This window comes from Epinephelus moara, chromosome 16, assembly GCF_006386435.1.
Source record: "Epinephelus moara isolate mb chromosome 16, YSFRI_EMoa_1.0, whole genome shotgun sequence".
Classification (NCBI taxonomy): domain Eukaryota; kingdom Metazoa; phylum Chordata; class Actinopteri; order Perciformes; family Serranidae; genus Epinephelus; species Epinephelus moara.
In genome coordinates, this window is record NC_065521.1 from 13,219,715 (window position 1) to 13,242,702 (window position 22,988).

The window sequence follows — 22,988 nt, forward strand, 5'->3', positions numbered from 1 at the left end:
CCTTTCGTTTCTGCTGCTGGTTGAAATCTGTAGGCTGCTCGCACAGCGTGCTGAATGATTTAAGCCTATTTTGCTCGCTCAAAACTATTTTTAGTCGCAAATGCGAGTGCCGTGATGGACGGATCGCCACACTGCCGACATTTTATTCCGCCCGTCACGGCATGCCGTTTGATTGCGTTATCAAAACACGCCGCTATTATTCAGCTTTGCTTTTAACTTATTCCACTGAATACCGAATGTGTGTTTTTTTGCAATATTCGGCCGAATATATTCGGTTACCGAATATTCGGTGCATCCCTAATGCTAAACTTGAATGCTAACAAAATGATTGATTTATCTTTGTTAAAACATAAAGTGCTGAGTATTTACTGGTCAGTGCAGTTGATATTAAAACATAAATGGAAAGTTTACTGTCATGTTTTTGTTGTAGAAATGAATAAAATAGAATATTAAAGTCATTAAAGATAATTCCTTTATGAGAAAATACATTGTTGTCAGTGGCTAGCTGACCTAGCTAGCTTAAAAAGAAGGTGGGACAACTGTTGCCTTGCTTGTAGCTAGCATTGCCTGTTAGCTTAGTTAGCACGCTAATTTGGGTTGATATCATTTTCCTTGCTAAATGTAAATCATTCTTCAGGTTACAGTAGTAGTTGCTAGCTAAAACAAAAAGAAAACCAAGTGTTTGTTCATAACTTTTTTTTTGTGACGTAGAATGAAACCTAGTTTACAAAGTAAACCGTCTTAACTAAAGTTGACCGTGTTACAGTATCTTCAGTTGGAACATATGTAAGTCTAGTATGTCAGGCAGTTCACTTTATCTGACTTTGAATGTTTCTGAATGGATCTACAACCTGCAGATAACAGAACAATATTTTTAGTTAGCTTTGTTTGTCTGGCCTGTGTATTTATAGCCAGTCCTCCCACAGTGTTTGAAATGGTGTTAACTTTTTGCACTGAGCTGCAACTGAAAAGTATCAGTTATATGAAGCCATAATTCTGGTGTATTTTCGACATGTTTTCACAAACACCGGTCCATTTTGCCTCTGTTTACATGTGTTTATTGTTTTCCAGGTAGTGTTTCCCACAGAGTATTGTGTAAATCTGCTACTCTGTGTGGGGGTGCGCAAATTGACGCCTCTCTCTTTTCCCAGATTCCTCGGTGGCGGTGCCGGTGTCGTGCGCGGCCTTGTTTCCCATGGACCTCAGGGTGGGAGAGCGGGGAATGCGCCCCGGTTCGGACACGGCGCTCCTCACCCCGCTGCACCCTCCTTTACTCCTCACACCGTTCTCCCCTCAGCCCCGCTCCTTCTCCCAACAGCAACTGCACCAGCACATCCGGGTAAAGAATATAAAACATACATATTAAAATAAAATAAAGACTCACACTAGATTCTTGAAAAAATATTTTACATTATATTTTCTGACATGACCATTTGCTTTTTATATGTTGCATTAATATAAATGTGTGTGTGTGGTTGGGTCTTAGTTTAACATGGAGCAGAGGAGGCGGGAGCACGAGCACCACGAGAAACAACAGGAGCTGCAGCAGCTAAAGCACAAAGACAAAAGTCAACAGAGTGAGTCCATTAATACACTCACTCACACACATCAAACTTCAAATACACTTACAGTACACGTTACTACAAGTTTCAGTTCACATTTGAAGTTGTAATTTTATTTTCACTGAGCGTCATATAAAGCTATTTCCAGGTCTCTAGAAATAATTATGGCCCAGAGTACTAATCGTGGCCACAGAGGAAAGTCCCTATAAGAGATCGTATTCATCTTTATTGAACAGTGTTAACTCCACTTTCAAGGCTGTTTGCTTTGAGATGAGAGCTAAATATAACCTGACAAGTGGAGCTGCAACAGTGGAGTTAAATATAGCTTTGGGTCTGGGCACATAAAGTCACTGGGTCAATATTGACTTGATCACTCCCAGCACCTCCTGTCACCTGTGTGTGTGTGTGTGTGTGTGTGTGTGTGCACACACACACTCAAAAATAGCAGTGAACATACTCTCAGAAAAAACACATCCTTTTAGTCATGCACAGCAAACATATATTTACAGAAACTCTCAACGGTGTTGTTCCAGTTGTCTTTGTCATATTATAATATTAGTCACTGGTCATGTCCTCCACACTACGCCTTTGGCAGGGCCTTTCCTCCTTCTCTGATGAAGTAGTCGGTGAGTCCTTTTGAGTGACTGACAGGTGGTTTTCTCTTATTGATTGACAGGTGCAGTGGCCAGTTCCCTGGTGAAACAGAAACTCCAAGAGGTGATTCTTAAGAAACAGAAACAGGCGGCGCTGGAAAGAACAAACTCCAACACTCTGACTGCAGCTCCTGTTGCGTACAGGTGACACAAAATACACAGAAAACAGAGCACACAAGGAAAATATCAGAACACTCAGTATGCATCATGAACACACTGACTATGTTTGCAAGAACAAAATATTACAGATTTGCAGGTATCCCGAAGAAGACAGTATTCCTACTAAGCTGTTAAAATGGCTAATGAAAATGAATATTCCACTAATACTCCAATTTATGTGCAGCCATGCATACTCTGATTATTGTGCCCTAACATGCCGTTTATCACATCAAAATATTGAAAAGTGTGTGTGTGTTTGCTTATGCTGTCAAAATAGATTTTTAGGAGTATGGGAGAGAATAGATTTATTCAGTCGTGCAAACACAGCCTCCCTCTTTCAGTCCTTCAATCACCGTCTTGAAAAGGTCAACATTGCACAATATTTGCACGTATCCAAAAACTTGTTAATATCTAAGTTTTTCATAGTGTTTAAAAGTAAGTGTGTTTCCTCTTTCTTAACAAAAATGTGGGCTTTTCTTTTGGGCATATAACTTCACCCCTGCCTCACAAACTGTGGGTTTGTGTTCAACGCATCCATGACAACACACAGGGCTGGCCGTAAACATACAAGAGGCCGTGTTTCGCAAACTGCAGTAAAAGAGACATATATTCTGAGACCTATCTTGTGAATGTGCTGTATACATGTCCAAAGAATGCTCCTGAATAATACTGGCATATTAAATATGTCTTAATCTGAATATGCTACATTCAGGAAAAGGCCTATATCCATACAGAATATGCTGTTTACATGACCTGTATCATATTCTGATTATTATCATATTCAGAATAATAGTGGAAAATGAGTGTACTTGTAAACGTTGTCATTGATTATACTACATGACTAAATCCACTATGCACCAGTAATTCTTTAAATAACCCTTTGATTTCTTGTCAACTCTAAAATCTTGATTTTATACTCCCTCTACATGTGGTTTGATCATTTACCCTGATGGTTTTATGTAATTTGCTTTTGTGTGTTGTGTGTTCCCAGAAAGCTGGGCCCAGACCCCAATGCACCCTCCCAGCCTGTGGTCTCGCCTCCGTCACAGCCTTCTTCAGAGGGCTCAGAGGGGACGCCGCTGCGCAGAGCAGGTAAAACACCAGACACCCGCTGTCACACTTTGATGTTATTATGCAGAGGCAGCAACTGAACAGGCATCATTAAATATTCAGGATACAATTGATGAAATTCAGAATTAAACATTAGATGACACATTCACTGATGTGATGTGAAAGACCCTGAGACATCATGTTAAAATCTTTTTTTTTTTCATTCAAATGTCAAATCTCCATCTTTTACCACCAACTTTTCACTTCACATACAGTAACATTCCCTACGTTACTTTAATTTGTCAGCGTCTGAGCCCAACCTGAAGGTGAAACACAAGTTGAAGAAACACCTGAACACCCGCAAGAGCCCGCTCACCCGCAAAGAGAGTGCCCCAGCCACTGTCAAGCATAGAGTACCTGACACACTGGGTAATTAGACACACGCACACACACAGATGAATAAGACTGTTAATGCATTAATGTTCTTTAATATGTGATCATTTCAGTGAGTCAAACAAATGTTTTCATTTTTTCTCTCTATGATTAATTAAAGGAATGATTCACTGATATGACAAAATGTATTATCATTAAAATATGACCAAGATACATAATCACATTCTGAACTCACACACTGCCTGTCTCTCTCCAGACTCGTCCCCCAGCAGCAGTAGCACTCCAGTCTCTGGCTGTAGTTCTCCCAATGACAGTCTGCCCAATGAGAATGGGCTACTGCCCTCTGCAGGCGGCCTCTCACATGAGGTTAGTGAAACACAGTAAAACATCTGCTCAAGATCAACTGATATAAAATAACTAAATCATATTTTTACACTAAAACAGTGTATACATTGTACATTTGTATGGAAGTTTAGACAAGTTATGTTTTTGATAGAAATATGTTTTGGTTTGGTCGTTAAATGTACAATATGTAATTTTCTGCTACTCGGGGACTCTCAATCAAAACATTAACAGTTGCTCCTGGTTAGGATTCCTTCAGTGTTCATTCTTCAGGAGGTTTTAACCAGGAGCTGAATTATCGGCAGCAATAAATAAAGCAGTTACACTTTAAAAATCAGTGTTTCTCCAGTGTTGTTTGGCACTGGAGGTGCTGGAGCTGAGCTGCAGGTAACATTTGCTCAGTTTGTTTCTCTGATAACCTGAGATCCAGATGTCTGATGCCTAAAATCCTTTAAAACACAGTTAAAACAACTAAGATCTACAAAGTGTATAATAAAAATATGGCAATTTTATGACTTTTGAAGCTTCTGGCAGACAACCACAAGCCTGACACATGTGCAAAGGGGATGTGACACCACTGACAGGCGCTGGACACCAAATAACACTGATTGTATCCTTGATTAAAATTACATAACATGTAATTGAACACATACGTGACACTGGTCTAGTCATTTTTAGACATTTAAATGATAAAAAGTTACACATTATATCTTTAAGAAATCCTGATGAAGTTGGATAGATAAAGATAAAAATATAAAAGACTGAAGCTAAATGCCTGTCAGAGAGGCTCTTTTGTCTTAGAGATGTAAAACATGAGCATTTTAAACAAGTGAGCACACACTTTGATTAAAATAAAGTGATGTTGTTTATGGACATGAGCTGTGCCGAGACGCTGAGTAATGACATGTTTAAAGCAACGACACAAGAGTATGGGTGCACTGAGTTTGTCAGCTGTTTATACATAATTCATTTAATCACATAAAGTCAACCTCTGTCACACCTGCCGCGGATGTCTGACTCATGATTCTCCAGTTTCAAGACAGCAGCACACTGTCTTAATTAGACCCCATTGGTTTAGATTACTGCAGGTTTACATCAACACTGACGTCACTGCAGCAGAGCACATACAGAGCATATAGTAAAGACAAAGTGTGTATCTATAGCAGAGCAGAGATCAAGGAGGGGTTGTTATTATTGGATTCATAACCAGTGCTGGTCTTAAATGTGAAAATGGATATCTCATGTATTCAGATTTGAATATAAATGTACTATTTTCAAATAGTAATTATGTTTGGCATTTCTAGGCCCAGAGGCTCCTGCTCAGAGATGGCACTCTCGCCAACTTCACCATCCAGAGTCCCTCCACTCTGCCTACCATCACACTGGGACTACCAGCCAACGCCAGGGTAAACACTCAACTGCACCAAATGTCTTTTATAACAACTCATTTATTTTTTAAAACATGTATTTTCCCTGAAACAGGTGACAGAAGTGTTCATTATGTCATCGAATTACATTTTCACCAGACTAATGCAGTCTTATAGGCTCAGTCCCTGATTGAGTAACTTAAGGAGATGTGTTTTAAGATGCGGTGACTGTACAGTACGATGTAAAAATAACTTAAAAAGCCAACATTACATAACATCCTGTGACTTTATCTCAATTAAATGAATGAAATCTACCCTCCCCAATATTTTGTTTTAGACAGGAAGCACATAAAATACAGGAATCCTGGTGCTCTTTAAATGCTGTTTCACTATGACATTATATTGGAGTACTATATGTTTAAAAAATTCTTATTACATCTGTCAACACACTGGAATATATTCATTATATTGTATTTCGGCCTGTAAATTCAGCAATGATAAAACCTCAGCTGAAATGTTATCTGTGGCTATAAAGCTGTTTAACTGTGTGTGCGCAGGCTGAAGGAGAGCTGTCCTCTCTGAAGGTCGGCCGGGTGCCAGTGGTTACAGCCGGGGGCTCGCCAGTCTTCCTCCCCCTGAGCAGAGAGGATCAGGCTGGACAGCTGAACCCACATCTGCCTGTCATCATCCTCGAGCCCTCTGGACTCGTACACACTCCGCTACTCACTGGTAAGACACACACTGACATGTATATGATAGACATGTATGCTCATACACACTCAGTATATGTGCACACACTTGCACACGTGTAGTGCCAAAAGCTTAAATTCACACATACAAATACCCACAAAAGGACAAATATACATTCATCAAGTTTCACCGTAGACTTTTGATTTTATCATCTGAGATGTTAGAGCACCACCCAGTGGTTACATTTAGAATAATCCTTTTTCCTTGATGGATCGCCCAGTAAACTACTTCAACATTATTATATCCAGACTCCTTATATTCACGTCCACCTGTGCCCTTCTTTTTCTCTCACTTAAGTGGCTATGATAAAAATGTTGTAAGGTAAACAAAACTAGAAATGATTTAATCAGTTTACAAGGCAGCAGGGACATGTTTGAAATTGTTGTAGCTGTTGTGTGTTTATTTGTGTTTGAGAAATCGTGCATGTGTCTGCTCAAGGAAGCTAATTATTTTTCTGCTCCTTTGTGTCTCTGTCTCTGAGCAGTTCCAGGCCTAGACCCCGTCCCGCTACAGTTTGCCCCCCAGTTAGACCACCTGGCTCCCGGTGGTGCTCATCCTCACAAACCCCTGAGCAGAACACGCTCGGAGCCCCTCCCCCAGAGCCAGCGGGCCCTTCACACACATCTCCTCCAACAACAGCACAACACACAACTACTGGAGAGGCTCAAGCAGCAAACTCACTTGGGCAAGGTACGGAGATGTGAAGACACACACTTGTAAAAAGAATCCCTAAGATACATAAATAGTCTGTATTGTGCCAGAGGGAGATTTGTTTTCAATATATTTAAGCAAAATATACACTTCTTCACATTCACACACACACAAGCCTTGTACTAGTTTGTTCAGGACTGCTATGGACAAAACTCTCTCCAAAGTGAGCTCTCTAAATTCCTCTGTTTATGACCAGATGTCAGACATGTGAAGTTTGGATTGATGGGTGGTCAGTGTTATTTGCTGTTGTGACAGTCCAGTATGGTGTGTGTTTGATGTGCTAATGGGCACTTCTTTAGTTTTATCTGTGTTCAGTCTTGTTGTTTTGGTGGTGGTGATGCAGAATCAGTGATAACAGCGTATCTATTAACCCTGTGAGACCCACTATAAACCTATTTTGGTCTTTTTTTAGGGGGTACAGGGGATCTTTAGGGGGAAATAGCAGGTCAACAGTATATGACACATAGAAGTGGTTTACATTATCTGAGAGGTGGGAGCTTGGCAATGCAGTTGAGCACTGTCACAATGTATGAAGAATTGCAATTTTCAGCAGTTGGATGGCGAGCGCTGCTGCTCTGTAAACTTTCATGTATACCTATGAAAGCCATACATCCTTTGAATGCCCGAGGTGTCAGGTTTCATGAGGCTGTGATAATCCTCAATGTCACAATAGTCATTTTACTTAGTAGTACCTGATGACAAAAAAAAAGGGTCTCACTACAGTGAAATGGCTACTTTGGGGACAAACATCTTCACACATGAATATAATTGGGCTCATTTAATCCACACGATTCTCATCTTTTCAGTCATTCCCAATTTATGCAATTCCAAGACTGTTTAGGGAGCCTAGTACACAGAAATATTCAAATACAATAGTCAAAAGTAACACATTTGTACTGCATACAAAAAACTATATGGTTTTCCCCCAAACTAGGACTAGCATAGAGTGGGCATGTCTTTAAAGGGGAGACATGTGGATACTCATAGAACCCATTTTTATTCGGATATATTGAGGGTAGCCTTAAAAGTATCCCTGTGAAAATGGCCATACCAGTTTTTCCCTTGCTACAGCCTCTTAAAGAGAGTAATGTTGGCTGAGATCACAGACAGTATCGCAGGTCTCTTAGGGTTAAGTCTGCCTCTTGGTCATTTGAATTCATACATAAGCTTACGTAGCTGTGATTACAGCACTGAAATTACAGTTTTGCTGCATCAAGTCAGCTGTAAAGATCATCCTGGAAAAACTAGTTCAAGTTAGCCTCCTGGTGGAAGATTTAAAAACTCCATTTTACAATCTTTACAAATTGCAAACTGTGAAAGTGACACTGGAGACAGACATGGCAACAAAATCATTAATGTTGGCTGCCCTCGCTCATTTAAGTCTTTCAGAAGGTAACGGCTGAATATGAAATTACCTTGTGATATCAAGAACGTTTTAGAGATTCTTGTGGCACTCCATCTTCAGAGGGAGAACCACAACAATCTCAAGGCTGCGTCTTGGATGTGGACATTACAGTTTAAATATTTCAACACTTGTCAGTTGTAGCACTGAGACGTCTTCCTCCAACAACAAACATCAGGAGATAGTATGTACAGCTTGTGTTGATTTTTGTGATACTAAATTGGTTGATGTTGGAACTCTCCAAAAACTCTGTATTTCCACGAGGCATTTTGCCCACTCAACATCTCACATTTTACATGCCTGTACCCCTCCCCTGTTCAGTCCATTTAAGCATGGTTAGATGAGATTTATCTTCATCTACAGGAATTTTTTGAGTAACAGGTTTTAGTCAGTATTTCAGCATGTCATGGCAAGTGACCGTTAACAGCTGATGGAAAACACCAGTACACTACATCATCATCTCAGTATGTGCATTTTTGAGTCAGCTGTCTGGTGGCTTTCTGTCGACATGGGAATGAATATCTGCTAACACACATATTTGTCTGCATGTGTATTTTTGCCAACTAAAATGTGTGTGTGTGTGTGTGTGTGTATGTGTGTGTGTGTTTGCAGCTGATGTCCAAGTCCAGTGAGAAGCCCAGACTGCATCAGATCCCCTCTGAGGATATGGACTCAGAGGACGGTGGCGGGACGTCGCCCACAGAGCCAACCTATCAGAGCAGAGTGAGGGCGGAGTCATTGAGGGAGGCGGAGCCAACCGCATCCAAGAGCCACGAAGATCAGCTGAACCTGCAGCATGCACTCATACTCAACCAGGTGGGAAAACACAGCATACTTCCACACATGAGATATAGAGAGCAATAGATGGAATAAAACCACACAGCTGTTCTTCCTCCAGTAGTCCTGTAGGTGGCGGCCTAACACTTGATCATGATCCTAGCTGCCACTGCATGGTTTTGTGGTTTAACAAGCAGTCATTACATCAAAGTAGTTATTTTAGCATGATATGGTTGCACTGTGAGCTGGGATATTCTTTTTTCAGAAAATGTGTCAGACGCTTATCAGACAAACCACACAGTCAGGAGTCAGGCTTTGTCAGAAGGTACTGAATGGTTTTAGTAACCTGATTTTTTTGGGGTTTTTTTTAAAAAATTACTTCCAGATTTAAAGCAGTGTACTTGATATAGGCAGACCCAGATTGTTTTTGATAGTACAGGTCAGTTTGGAGGGGCCAAATAAAAGCATCTCAGATCCTATGGACAGTAAGCTGGAAGGAGTTCTGTTGCTTTCAGCACTTACTATCAGCCTTGAATACAAATCACTTAGCGAGTTTTAGAGGGATGTACAGCTGCATACCATATGTGTAGCAATGGAGCTGAATGTTATGAGCACCGATTTTCACAGATAGTTTCTGGTTTAGAGCAGTTTCTCTTCTACACTTTCCTCCTAACTCTGTCTTCTTCTATGTTTACGATACTTACGTAGAATTACATCTGTGACTTAACTATATTTCATCTTCATCATCCTCTGTAGTCGTTGCTATGGGAACAGCAGAAGCAGCTGCAGCAGCTGCATCGACAGATGGAGACCCTGGCAGTGCCCATGATACGCGGCGGCGGTGGGGTTGGTAGCGGGTTAGGTGTCCATCGCCCTCTGTCACGCACACAGTCATCCCCAGCCTCCACCTCTCTCACTCTGCCTGAGAAACCCCTGAGCCTGGCCGCACAGGACACCAGCAGCAAACCACGTTTCACCACCGGTGAGTCAGATAGGATTATACAGCTTTATAATAGGAATGTATAATAAGTCTCTTAATGATATTATAAATTCAGGGTGCCCCCATGATGTAGGGGTTAAAATCATATAATCGCAACAGCAACACAACTTATGTTGCATGTGATTGCCCTTCTCTCCCTTATTTTCAGTCATGTCTCAAATAATAATAATAATAATAATAACTGACCAGCAGAAGTAAATATCACAGTTACAAGTGATCAAAAATATGATTTAAAAATGTGAGTAAGAAATAAAGAAAAAAAATAAAACAAGTTTAGTTAAAACACCCGTTTAAAAACTTTAGTGACACTGAATTTTAGTACTGTTTTAAATGTGTTTTAAAGGAACGGCTTTGGCAGCTGATGGCAAAGTCCTCTTTAAGTCAGATTGTGGATCAATTAAAACACTACTGCCCTTGGGAACATGTGGAGTTTAATACTGAGAAAACTCTGTAGGTGTTAGTCCAAAACATGTTGTGGAGTGTTAAAACTCATATGAGTGTAATTACCGCCTGACTTGTGCCTCTCATCTGGAAAAGTGAAAGAAGTAGAACTTATAAACTAAATGTCTTTTAATGTTTTGTCTTTGAAAGGAAGAAAAAGAAAGTAGAAGTGGTGACACACTCTGAGAAAGTAAAGCTTTGAATGCCATGATTGTGTTTAAGTGTAAATATATATGGAAGGAAGGAAGGAAAGCAGGGACCTGATGCAACTGGAGTTGTGTAAAGTCGTCAAGGGTCAAAGAGTACTGTTAACGCTGAATATTGTATGTGCAAATTTTTGAGATCAGATTCAGTTTCTCTTGTGTGTATGTGTGTGTGCAGGCCTGGTGTATGATTCTCAGATGCTGAAGCACCAGTGCACATGTGGGGACAACAGCAGTCACCCAGAGCATGCTGGGAGGATACAGAGCATCTGGTCCAGACTACAGGAGAGAGGCCTGAGGGGACAGTGTGAAGTATGACATGGGACACACACACACACACACACTGATTAGGCAAGTCTGGTATCAGTAATGTTGTTAAGGAGGTGCTAATTTGCCAAGACGCTGATATTGTCTTCTTATTTCTCCTCTGTGTTTACATCTTATCTGTGTGGTCACACCAAGCTGAATTTTAAAACCGACTGTTTGAGTTACATTTCATCCTAATCCACCCTACAAAATGAGAGTGTATTTGTGTGTGTGAAAATAAAGAGGTTGAATTTACAAATACATGAAATTCTGCTAGAATTATATGCATTATATACGTTATACATTATCCATGTGCATATGATTCCCTTTGTAATGTCATGTTCTTGGTCTTTGAGGTCTGTCTACAGCATGAAAGTATGACAATTTAAGTGACAATGTTCTGTTCATGCAGACAATTCGTGGTCGTAAAGCCACTCTGGAGGAGTTGCAGTCAGTCCATACTGAGCGCCATGTGTTGCTCTACGGCACCAACCCACTCAACAGACTCAAACTGGATAACCGCAAACTGGCCGGTACGCAACACCTCAGATTACGGGATTTGTACATTCTGAAAATGTATACACGTCTAAGTTTAATGGTGTTGTTTTAAAGCACTTTCGAGTAATTTAATAGTGACCATGAAAGAGTTTTCTTTGCTTAGTAAACATGATCAGAAACATCAATACCAAAGAGTGATCCAGATGTCCACTTCTTTCCAAGAACAGAACTAAAGCTGTATCATAAACTTTTGTTTTACAAGTCTGACAGAAGTTTTTTTTTGTTTTTTCATGCTCGAACTACGTTAATTAAGTGAAAAAGTAATTACAAACATGTGACAGTCGTACATAGCATACTGGATATTTCCTCACAAATCATGTCATGCAATGTCTACTCTTAATTGGATGTATTTGCCAGGTCAGTTTATGGCTTTTCTTCTAATTAGCTGTTTTGGCATAAAAGAATTCTGTTGAAAAGAATAATGTATAAATATACAGTATTTTCTTATGTGTCTGTTTCCTCAGGAATTCTGTCTCAAAGGATGTTTGTGATGTTACCATGTGGGGGTGTAGGGGTAAGAGAAAGCACACATGCACTCACACACAACTCTATTTTTGATCATACTGTAATTCTCCAAAGCTCTTAATGAAAGCTATACAATACTGCATTGATGAAAGACGATATTGTTTCAAAGAAAAAGCAACGAAGACAAGCAAGAGAAAATGACAGGAAAGACAGGATATTAAAGAGGAAAAGAGAGTTGGCTTGGCCCAGTGCGTACGTTTGCCTGACAGTCCATGTCGGACCATGACAAGTCAGAGCTAATGAGAACAACATGTGCATGACCAGGGATAAAAGAAATGCCTCGGATTTCATTGTCCAAGCCAGATGGACAGTAATGCCAGTTTGTGAACAAACAGAGGAGAGAAAAAACAGAGTGGAAAGGAAAATTACCCGCACTATGGATCTGGACATTTTTACTCTGGAGTCACAGCTGTATGTTTGGTCATCCATGTCCTAGAAAAAGCCTTAGTTTTCTCTTAGTGTCCCAGAGAGATTTCAGTCAAGTCAGGTCAGTCTTATATTTGTAGCACATTTAAAAACAACAGGAGTTGACCCAAAGTGATTTCCAGCCAAGGCACAGGGGTTAGGATCTGCCTCGATACAGGTACACATGATGATTAAAGAAACAGAAGGCACATAAAAGGCACTAATGCAGAATGTAATACAATAAAACAATAATAGACACAAGGCAAGACTTAAAGTGGAGGGCAAAATAAATATGTAAACCTAAAACAATTAACATGATAAAATGAAATCAAAGGTAAAAAAAAAAAAAGGTTAGGAGAAACAGAATTAAAACAACAACTAACAGCCAAAATACATGGCACACAGACGCGACATGACACATCTGCCACAGCATGCCTGCAGCAGAGTGCGTCCATTGTAATCAACTGCAGCTGCTACGCTGACCACAGAAGCCGCACTCGCCTGTGTTTCTTCTCTATTTTTACGCGGTTGGTGTATTTTTTCTTCTCTGTGCGTGGCTCCGCAGCCCTGTAACAGGTAAAATCTACAGAGAACTGCCCAAAGAACAAGTCTAATCTGTTTTTCAAAAAAATCTCAGTGTACCAGAAGTAATGTGAAGCAGCAGAGCAGCCCTGTGTGTGTTTTTACATACCACATTGAAATAAATCAATTAAATCAATGCATCTTGTAGTTTATACGATCCGGTTAATTCATTCAGTACCAGCTAATATAATCTGTGCTTCCAAACCCTGCATAAAAAACTGCATTATCACTCAGCTAAACTCAATACACACACAGTCAAGCAACGGCACACTACAAACACAATTTGTGTAGCGGGTGAAAAAAAAATCACCCAGCCTACATGATGCACCGCATCCTTTTTTCATGTATTTCAGCTGTAACTTGATAAAATCAAGGTCCACATAATCAGGTAGAAGGTTAATTTGGACAGTCAGGCTTTACACTGTAGATATTATCATTGTTTCCACACTATTTGTTTTGATTCTGTGATTAAGTTGTCTTTTGACTGGCAGGTTGACAATGACACCATCTGGAATGAGTCGCACACCTCAACGGCGTCACGCATGGCAGCCGGCAGTGTTGTCGAGCTGGCCTTCAGAGTGGCCAAAGGAGAGCTAAAGGTGAGAGACTAAACCAAGTAGAAAAAAGCATGGCGTCATTCTCTCACCCTCAAGTTTGTTGTCTCAAACTAGTTGGAGTAATGTCTTTGGGTACATTTTGTTGTCTCATCCCCAAGTTTTCATTCTATTTCTGTAGCAGTTGAGTCATCCGCCTTGCGTTAAGCACCGTCTGCTCAAGGCTTTTGAGTCATGCAGAGAATTCAGACTTGGTTTACAGATCAGTCGTGACCAGAAACATTTAATTCAAAACTTTTTCACAGGCTTTCATGTGACTATAGACCAGATTTTGCCCACGAGTTCTTAGTTGAGTATCACTGGTTTACAGATTAATTGTTTCCAAAAAAACGTTTAATTCAAAACGTACCACAGGCTTCCAAATGACTCTACAGACAGACAGCACAAAACAGTGTCTCAGCACCCAAAGAATTGTCCCCTTACCAGAAAATGATCGATGAAGTGTCGGCATGGGATGGGTAATACAAACAGTTACAGTACATTTATATTGTTATTAATTATGATGCAACAAACACTTGTACAAACACCTCCAACACCAAACCTGTGCTGACTAAATGCAGGCTTTAACACATCAGAAGGTTGCCAGTGACAGTTTTAATGTTGTACCCATGCATACAGAGTCACTGCTTTTCAGGCACTGACTGGGTCACAGGCCAAAAACAACTTTGGGAGCTCAAAGTTATTGTGATGTAATTCTAGAGAAAGACACACTTAGAAATGCATCCGACAAAGAAGCGTGCCTCACCCTGCCTTAAGGAGCTACTAACCCACTTCAAAGACAAATGGTTTCAGACGAGTTTTCCCATCTCATCGTGGCCTAACCGTTCTTCCTTTTCCTCGTCACAGTGATTAAAGAGGCTGGGACAGACATGAAATAGTTTTTATGCAAATCAGTCGAATGTAAAGAGAAACAAATATGACTGGTGAAAATATTTATAGCCGGCATCTTCGATCCGCACGGTTTCACCCTAAAAAACAAACAAAAAAAGATTGTGTAAAACAAGGCATGCAGGCAGGCGGAGAATGAAACACAATAAAAACCACCCGAAGGCCCAGTCTATACTGAGCAGTGGTGGTACACAGCCTTTATACCACAACAACAACCACAGGACAACCACTCCACCTCAGAAAAGCTGTTTGTGAGCTATTCATATGGTAGAGAATGTATACCATATATATTCATTTGCAGCATAATAAGTATCTGCAATGGCCTCCATTGTCTTTACACGCAGATGTCATGCATTTGATCTTGTGTGTTCGTGAAATGTTTGACTTGAGGCTATGCATTTGCTTTCTAGTAAAAAACAATCTTAAATCCACATTTAGAACGTCATAAAATTGTCTCAAGCCTTCATACTGTATGTGAACCCCCCAAAACAACAAAGAACCTACAGTATATTATGTATCTAGAAGTGGATTTAAAGTCATTTGCTATTATATAGCAATGTTATCAGTTACATGATTAAAGAATAAAGCTACTTTACTGCTATAGATACAAGCAGCACTGATGTAAACAAACCTTTCATGAACCAGGAAGCATCAGTTGTCTAGTGTTTATCTTTATTAGAAACCTGTCTGTCGGGGCGTCGGTGGCTTAGTGGTAGAGCAGGTGCCCCATATACAAGGCTGTTGCCGCAGCGGCCCGGGTTCAACTCCAGCCTGTGGCCCTTTGCTGCATGTCACTCCCTCTCTTTCTCCCCCCTTCACGCTCGACTGTCCTATCGATTAAAGGCTAAAATGCCCAAAAAAATATCTTTAAAAAAAAAAAAAGAAACCTGTCTATCAATTTCTAAATGACAGTTTTGGAATTTTGGCAGTGGGATTGTGCCTTTAAGGAAGAGGTTTCTTTATTCATGAGTGCCAAAATTGTTATATTCCTGCACATTATCAAAGCCTTTAACATTGAAAGACAGTAGTTTTTTTTAACAGCACATGTAAAGTTCTTCATATCCAGTGAAACACTGATGAGTAGTGTCTTCTTCTTTTGCACAGAACGGCTTTGCTGTGGTCAGGCCGCCCGGGCATCACGCAGACCCCTCCAATCCAATGTAAGTGTGTGTGTGTGTGTGTGTGTGTGTGTGTGTGTGCGTGTGTGCGTGTGCGTGTGCGTCAGTTACATGCTCAGCCTGACCACAGTGAGTTTTCCTGCTGTAGCTGCACTGTCAGCAGCCTCTCTGTGGAGGATATTTATTAAGCGATAGAGAGACAACAAAGGGACCAAAATAAGGAAGATTTATTCTTTTTTGTGTATGTTGTTTTTGTTTTTTTACCAACGCTTGGACTACACATTGTATTATCATTTATCCCATGTAGCTCTACTCATTAGTCCTGAATACAGCTACCATACTGTTTTTCACATTTCTGACATACACAGTAGCGGATGCTGTGATGAAGAACAGGTGGGCGCAACTGCAACATGAAAACAAGCTAGAATCTTCATTAAAACCCAACAGACACTAAACACAGCCAAAGTTTAGTCAGGGACACAAAGCTTTTCCAATATGCTCAAGACTGTACATCACTCATGCTTTAATGAGGCATAAGAAGTAAAAGAAGAAAAAAGCTTAACAAGTTTTTTCCCTCTCAGTTATTTCCTTTCTTCAGAACTGACTTTAAACTCCAGTGTCATCCTGTCTATGTGTGTCTATCAGGGGTTTCTGTTACTTCAATTCTGTGGCCATAGCCGCCAAGCAGCTCCAACACAAGCTCAGCGTCAGCAAGATCCTCATTGTTGACTGGGTAAGACGGCCTCATTCTGCTGTTTTCACTATAGTTGTTTACACTGATTAAAACCCGCTGTGGTGTATTCGTAATAAATGCATCAGCCGTAATACTTGATAATAAATGTATTTTTTTTAGGTATAGCTTTGCATAATAGTAACGTGTCTTCGCTCATCTTGTTGCTAGGATGTTCACCACGGTAATGGCACCCAGGAAGTGTTCTACAATGACCCTAGCGTTCTTTACATCTCACTTCATCGCTATGATGATGGAAACTTCTTCCCTGGCAGTGGGTCTCCAGTTGAGGTGGGTGACATCAGGGCTACATTGCAGTATCTTGTACTTACGTAATGTTAGAGCCTGACATGTGACAAATAGACTGCATTTTTTTGCAATGACACTGCATGAATGAAATGCAACATGTGTATTTTTGGGTTTAGGTTGGCAATGGAGCAGGCAAGGGCTTTAATGTGAATGTGGCGTGGACGGGAGGACTGGACCCACCCATGGGAGATGCTGAATATCTGGCTGCATTCAGGTACAACCAGCTGCTGCTCTGTTTAAACACTGCAACACACGCTCACATGACAACCAGAGAGATACAGATGAGTCACATATTAAAGGATAAAAACAGCATGAGTGCCTGTGTTGTTCAAGGCTTCCTGGCACGTCTCTAGAACGACACTACAGGGATGAACACTGTCCCATGTTGCTACAAATTCTCCCAATTGGGCTGAGATTACAGTGAAGGATACAGCACATGGTTCACATCACCTTTTAAAACATGCAGCAATTTTTCTTGCCTTTTATGGAAGTATTTGCATTAATTAAGTCTCTCAACTCACAGATTTTCTCTTTAGTTTGTCCCTCATCTGTGTGTTACGATGGAGCAACATGGAAAAACAGACAAATCATACGATTTCAAGAAAAAACAGTTTTAATATTACACACATCAATTCCTGTGTCACTTGACTTTTCGGTAGTAAATTTGTGATTTTTTCAATTTTTTTTAAATTAATGACTTTAGCCATGTAATGTAACTTTTTTACTTGGAATTATGGCTTTATTATTTCTGATTTTTTTTTTCCCTCAATGTGGCCCTAATACTCCATTCTGGTATGTTTGTGGTGTTCTCATGTTTGACAAAATTGTAGAGACACTTTCTACAGACTATTGTCCACTACAGGTTCTCAGATTCAACAAGACAAGTAAATAGCTTTTTAAATTTCTGAGGTAGTTTTTCTTATGCACACCAGAAGTCTAATGGCTGAATCGTGTTTTGTCATTGTACATTAGTTGAGGTTTTTTTTTTGTTTTTTCATTTTTTTTTTCATTTTATCACATATGATATCCTGCAATTTATTAATCATATTCCTGCAGCTCTTAATTAAAGAAAAAAGTTTTGACAAAGTGAGCTAAAATAGATCTTAATTCTTTTTGAGCATGCTTTAAAAGTTAGGCCAGAACATATTGAAAGCACCGGGTTCATCTTTGTGTCTTTAATTTGAGTCTTGGATGTGAAACCAACTAGATTAGGCAACAGACAGTTAGTTCTCTGTTCCATTAGTTTTGCAACCAGCTGTGTTCCAGTTTTTATTGATCGGGATGAGGATCCTCGGTGGAGCTGTAATCAGACTATTTCTCTTGTTTCCTTTACACTGAGCCACAACAAACACACTTAAGCTGATCAGAGGCTCGGCTTCACACTGCCTCTGACGTACTTCTTGCGTAATTATTAATCTTCCTCATTTGGAGAGCATGTGTCTGGCGCTCCCTGTTTCCAATAACTTCAGATGCTTTACAGTAAATGGTCTCCAGGTCTTGTGTTTGACAGACTGCGGATCGTTACTTCCTGATTGTGGGTTGGATAATTGTCATCAGGGGGTGTTTGGCACCAATAAAGTTTCAGGAGTGTGGGCTTTTGGTTGTCTGGTGCATTCAACCCCAAGGAAACTGTGGCGACCGCATGGTTACTGGAAAAGTCGCAGACATAAAGGGGGGGAAACTGTGAGCAAGCACGCAAGCATGTATATGTTTATATACAATCTTAAACACAAACAGGCAAGTTCAAAAATGCACTCACACACATACAGTAATCAGATGGATGGGCCAGGTTCTAGGCTAATGAAATGACAGTAGGTGGGCACCTTCAGCAATGATCTGCCTCAGTGAATCAAGTTCCTGTAATTACTGTCAAACTCCAATATTACACAACATTGCTTAGAACCAGTGTGAGATTTATTCAAACATAAAACTGCTGAGGAGTTTTAGATTTGAAAAGGCGGAGACTCTGATACTAAAGGAGGCTGTCCTTCCTTCTGAAGTGCTGTCGTGCAAAACTCCAGCTCTACTCACTTCCTTTTGTAGCATGACCCTGACCTCTGACCTTCTTGCACTGTGCTTCCCATGAGAATAATTTAAAAGAGGGGGGTTGTAGCCAGTGATTTTGAGGGGGAACAGCTCACCTCCATGGCAGTGACATAGTGGATGTATAAAGAGAATTGGATACAGCGTTAGAGGTGGGGCCCCATTCATTCCTATCAAAGTTGCTCAGTGGTGAATCAGTGCCGAAACAGTCCGACTTCTTGGGTAGACTACAATATTACCGGCATCTTCCACATTCTTGGGCGTATACGGCAAAGCACACTAGAGAATCTGCTGGCTGAGTGGCTAACTTCCTTTTCAGCCCTCAACTAACTTAAATTGGGATAAAATGATTTAATTGTGAGGCTCTCTAGACTTTAGAAAAGTTATTGGAATGAATGGATCAAATCCTCATAGTGAGACAAGTCATTTTGTGTGAGTTGTGAAGCTCACAAAAATGTATCCACAGATTTACAAACGTCTGTCCCAATGTAAGTTTATGGGGAAAAGTCTTCCTGGGCCCAGTTGCATCATGTGATGGACCCAGAAGCTGGAGTTACTTAGTTGTAGTTTTGCCACTATGTCAAATGACCTTCAAAGTCCTAAGGGCCTGAATGACAGTCAATTTTGCCAACAGTCTGAATGTAATTGGAAGCTGAGCATGGCTAGTTAGATTAGATGCATTTAAGTAGAGGTTAGTGGAGATATATATATGATGTCCTGTTGATGGAGATTGTGCAAATTGGATGTAGATAACCAACAAGTTTTACAACCACATATTGGATTTAGATCTTTACATCTTTTAATAAGCGTCCCCTCTAGTCTGAAAAAAGTGTTTAATGCAGGTTTGAATTGCTTCACATTTGATGTTTTCAGATCCATCTGCTCATAATTTAGATTCAAATCTGTCCCTCCCTATTTGTTCCTTCACATCAGAACTGAGCATAAGTTGTGAGTTGTGAGCGCTGTGAACTAGGTAATGTTGGCTTCAGTGTCCTGTTTTCATGGTGAGAGACCTCCCTAAAGATTTGGACATTGTGGAGTTTCTGTGTTCTCCAAGTAGAAGGAGGTTTGTAGGTTTTTGTTTCCCTGTCATTATAAAACACAGGAAAAATATATTTTAGTCAAATTTAAAACAGAAATTGTTTTGAAAAGTTTTTAATGACAAAATTGAGTTGAACCAGTCTCCGTGGTAATCAGACGTGCCCCCTCAAGTTCAATGGGAACGACAAAAACTGATTCAAAGTATCATTTTTTATTACATAGAGCCATTTGTATGGCCTGGTACTCAGATCTGGACCTAATAGAAGATCTAAGTAATTCTCTGTTTGTTTCAATCCGCCTGGAGCCCCAGATGGTGAGAGTTCCCCACATCAAAACTTTTCAGATAACCAGAGACTGTCTGCTCAGCTACAGAAAATAATACTTGTTTAAAGATGTGATGTGAGAGTTGGGGTCACAGACTCCAGGTGAAATTTGAAAACTCACATTACTACCAATGCAGTAAAAACAGATCTGTGCCTTTTATATGGATGAGAGAGAAAAAACAATCTCAGTGTCACTTTTTGTGCCTTTATTAGCTAGTATAGAGTGGAACATATGAAAGACACTGTGGGCAGAGAGACAGCTGACAATACGCAACAAAGTTAGAGTTGAACGGAGGACATTGGAGGACTTTTACCAATATGTGCGCATTTTCTTACACTGAGCACAGAAATAATACACAGAATTACTGTCGCATTCATGACACATGCACACCAGCCTGTATTTTTCTTACCACCATGCACATGTTAGTGAATCAGAATCATTCTAAACTTACAGCTATTTGCAGTCAGCATACTGCCACGCCCCCATTTCTCTAGACAAGGAAATACCCTTGCCTCGAGGTGTATCACAAAGAAAGCGGAGAAGTTGTTTCTATGCATAGGGCTGCAGTATCGTCTAGCAAGGCTAGATATGCCATCTTAACACCTGCTTGGTGTTAAATAAGATTTTTTTATATACACTTAATGTATGCACTGTTAAAGTAGCAGATCATAAGGCCAAGTCGATAAAACAGTGAAAACCGAAACTTTTACATTTCAGTCTAAAACATTCAAGGCTGCACAGAATACAGAGAATGTCCAATGTGCTATGCATTTAGTTTAAGATGTGTGTTTACATTTTCCAAAACAGCCTTTATAATTTTTGCGTACATGTGGTCTGAGGCAGTTCTAAATTTGTTCTCAGAGTATGAACACATTCAGGAAAGAAAATATTGATGAATCCCAGATTGCGCGTAAAGTATTCATGCGCACAGTTAACACAAGTTTGTGAATAAGGCCCATTGTGATTACGTGGTCAGTGTCACAAGAGTGCCAGAAAAGTAGTACAGAAGTACTTCACATTATAGCCTGATATTACACACAATGACTCAATGAGCTTTAGCTGTCAGAACAGAGCTGTCAGTTAATACGTTGAGAGCAAAGGTGCAGAATAAGTAAATGGCTGCACTGCATTTACTGTGAAGTAATAGCTGCTAATATTTTGAGCTGTTTTGAAAGGAAGTCTCTTGTGGGAATAACTAATAGTTACTCTGATCAGCCTGTACAGTAGGTCAGCATCATTTCTTTTTAGGCCCTAATGTGGAGACACTTTGCCTCAACAACTCAAAAAGAGCATTTTCTTTCTCATGGAGTTGAAATCTAAAAGGCCTCCCACCTCTCACCCACCACTTACGCACCATGCACCTCCTTTGTAATTAATTAGTTTGTAAATGTTGAACGGTCTGTGGAAAAAAATCATGAAATGAAGTGTATAAGCCTTTTAATGGAATACATTTTATGGGTTAAAGTTTGTAAGTGCTTCAACTTCAGAGGGGGAGCTTTGTTGCATTTTCACCTTATCCCTCAGTCTCACCCCCCCCCCTTCTTTTCCATCACCCCAACCCTCATCACCACCGCCACCCACCCACACACACACACACACACATACGTTCTCCCTCTTCCTCTCCTCCCTTGATTGATCTTTAATAAGCGTCCCCTCCTCTCCTCCGCCCTCCCTCCTTCCCTCCATCTTTCCATTAGTTTGTCTGTAGTTACTCTCTCTGGGGGGAGCGTGGCAGCTTTAATGGGTCCACAGGGGAGGTGGGGTTGGGTTTTGCGGTTAGGTGTGTGTATGTGTGGGGATGAGTGAGGAGTGTTTGTACACTCTGCTTCATATCCACATAACTATGATAAAGTTTAGGTGCACTTTATTGATTGAAATTATTCAATGAATCAACACTTACCACCAACAGGACGACACAGGAAGAGTATTACCACTGCGTGTGTTTGCATGTGATTGTGTGAAAATTCATCCGTGTGTTGTGTAGCCTACGTCTTTGTGTTGTGTATTTGCGTGTATATGCACATGCTGGAATGCGCCTGTGCGTTTTATCTCTGTGTGTCCTCATTTTTGTCTATGAGCTCATGTTGTCCATCTGCATGCAGTCATGACAGCAGAATGTGTTTGGAAATGTGCGCTTGAATATATGTGTGTGTGTGCGTGTGTGTGTGTATGTGTGTGTGTGTGTGTGAAGGGGAGGGAGGGAGGTCTCCAAAGTCCCTAGGCAGAATAATGAAGGTAAATGGATCCCAGATGGACTGTTTTTCCTCTTTTCTCTGTGTTGTCAATGACGTGAGGAGAGTGACAAGCCTCTAATGGGAAACAGACTCACACACTCCGGCTTTGAACTCCGCCGACAGCATCGTGCAGCGGAGTCGAGCCTCCCTCCGCCTCGGGACGGCACCGCTCTCTTCCTAACAACAATAGCATTAAGGAAATCTTCATGTGTTTGAAGTCCACAAACAACACTAAGCAGCTACAGCACAAGAGCTGACAAAACAATATGACTTTGTCGAGCAGACTTGTCTTACTCAAGGCTGTGCAGCTTGTCCAGCAGAGAAACAATGGTCCTTTGTCAGCTTTGTTTGAGCTGCTGAATCTAGGATCAGCCAAATCTTGGTTTCACTTGTCATGTTAACGTCTTTTTTAGATTTGATTGTGAATATTTGTCACTTCCAGGAGACTTCCTAGTTTCAAAATGTCCAGTTTGATTTGAAAACGCTTTCATTTCGCTGAAT

General features: G+C 40.5%; 1 protein-coding gene across 3 annotated transcripts in view; it reads left to right on the forward strand.

Annotated features, from left to right (window-relative positions):
* Window positions 1-22,988, forward strand: part of hdac7a (histone deacetylase 7a) — an 80,907-nt gene that overhangs the window by 51,064 nt on the left and 6,855 nt on the right. For all 3 annotated transcript variants that reach the window (XM_050064405.1, XM_050064406.1, XM_050064407.1), the window contains 19 exons: window positions 1,152-1,339; window positions 1,487-1,577; window positions 2,239-2,359; window positions 3,366-3,466; window positions 3,731-3,853; window positions 4,074-4,183; window positions 5,464-5,565; window positions 6,084-6,255; window positions 6,761-6,966; window positions 9,002-9,205; window positions 9,923-10,148; window positions 10,989-11,122; window positions 11,529-11,649; window positions 12,139-12,188; window positions 13,678-13,785; window positions 15,793-15,848; window positions 16,452-16,539; window positions 16,708-16,827; window positions 16,962-17,059. In XM_050064405.1, coding sequence (XP_049920362.1) covers window positions 1,152-1,339; window positions 1,487-1,577; window positions 2,239-2,359; window positions 3,366-3,466; window positions 3,731-3,853; window positions 4,074-4,183; window positions 5,464-5,565; window positions 6,084-6,255; window positions 6,761-6,966; window positions 9,002-9,205; window positions 9,923-10,148; window positions 10,989-11,122; window positions 11,529-11,649; window positions 12,139-12,188; window positions 13,678-13,785; window positions 15,793-15,848; window positions 16,452-16,539; window positions 16,708-16,827; window positions 16,962-17,059 — 2,419 coding nt within the window. The remainder of the gene's footprint in view (window positions 1-1,151; window positions 1,340-1,486; window positions 1,578-2,238; window positions 2,360-3,365; window positions 3,467-3,730; window positions 3,854-4,073; window positions 4,184-5,463; window positions 5,566-6,083; window positions 6,256-6,760; window positions 6,967-9,001; window positions 9,206-9,922; window positions 10,149-10,988; window positions 11,123-11,528; window positions 11,650-12,138; window positions 12,189-13,677; window positions 13,786-15,792; window positions 15,849-16,451; window positions 16,540-16,707; window positions 16,828-16,961; window positions 17,060-22,988) is intronic.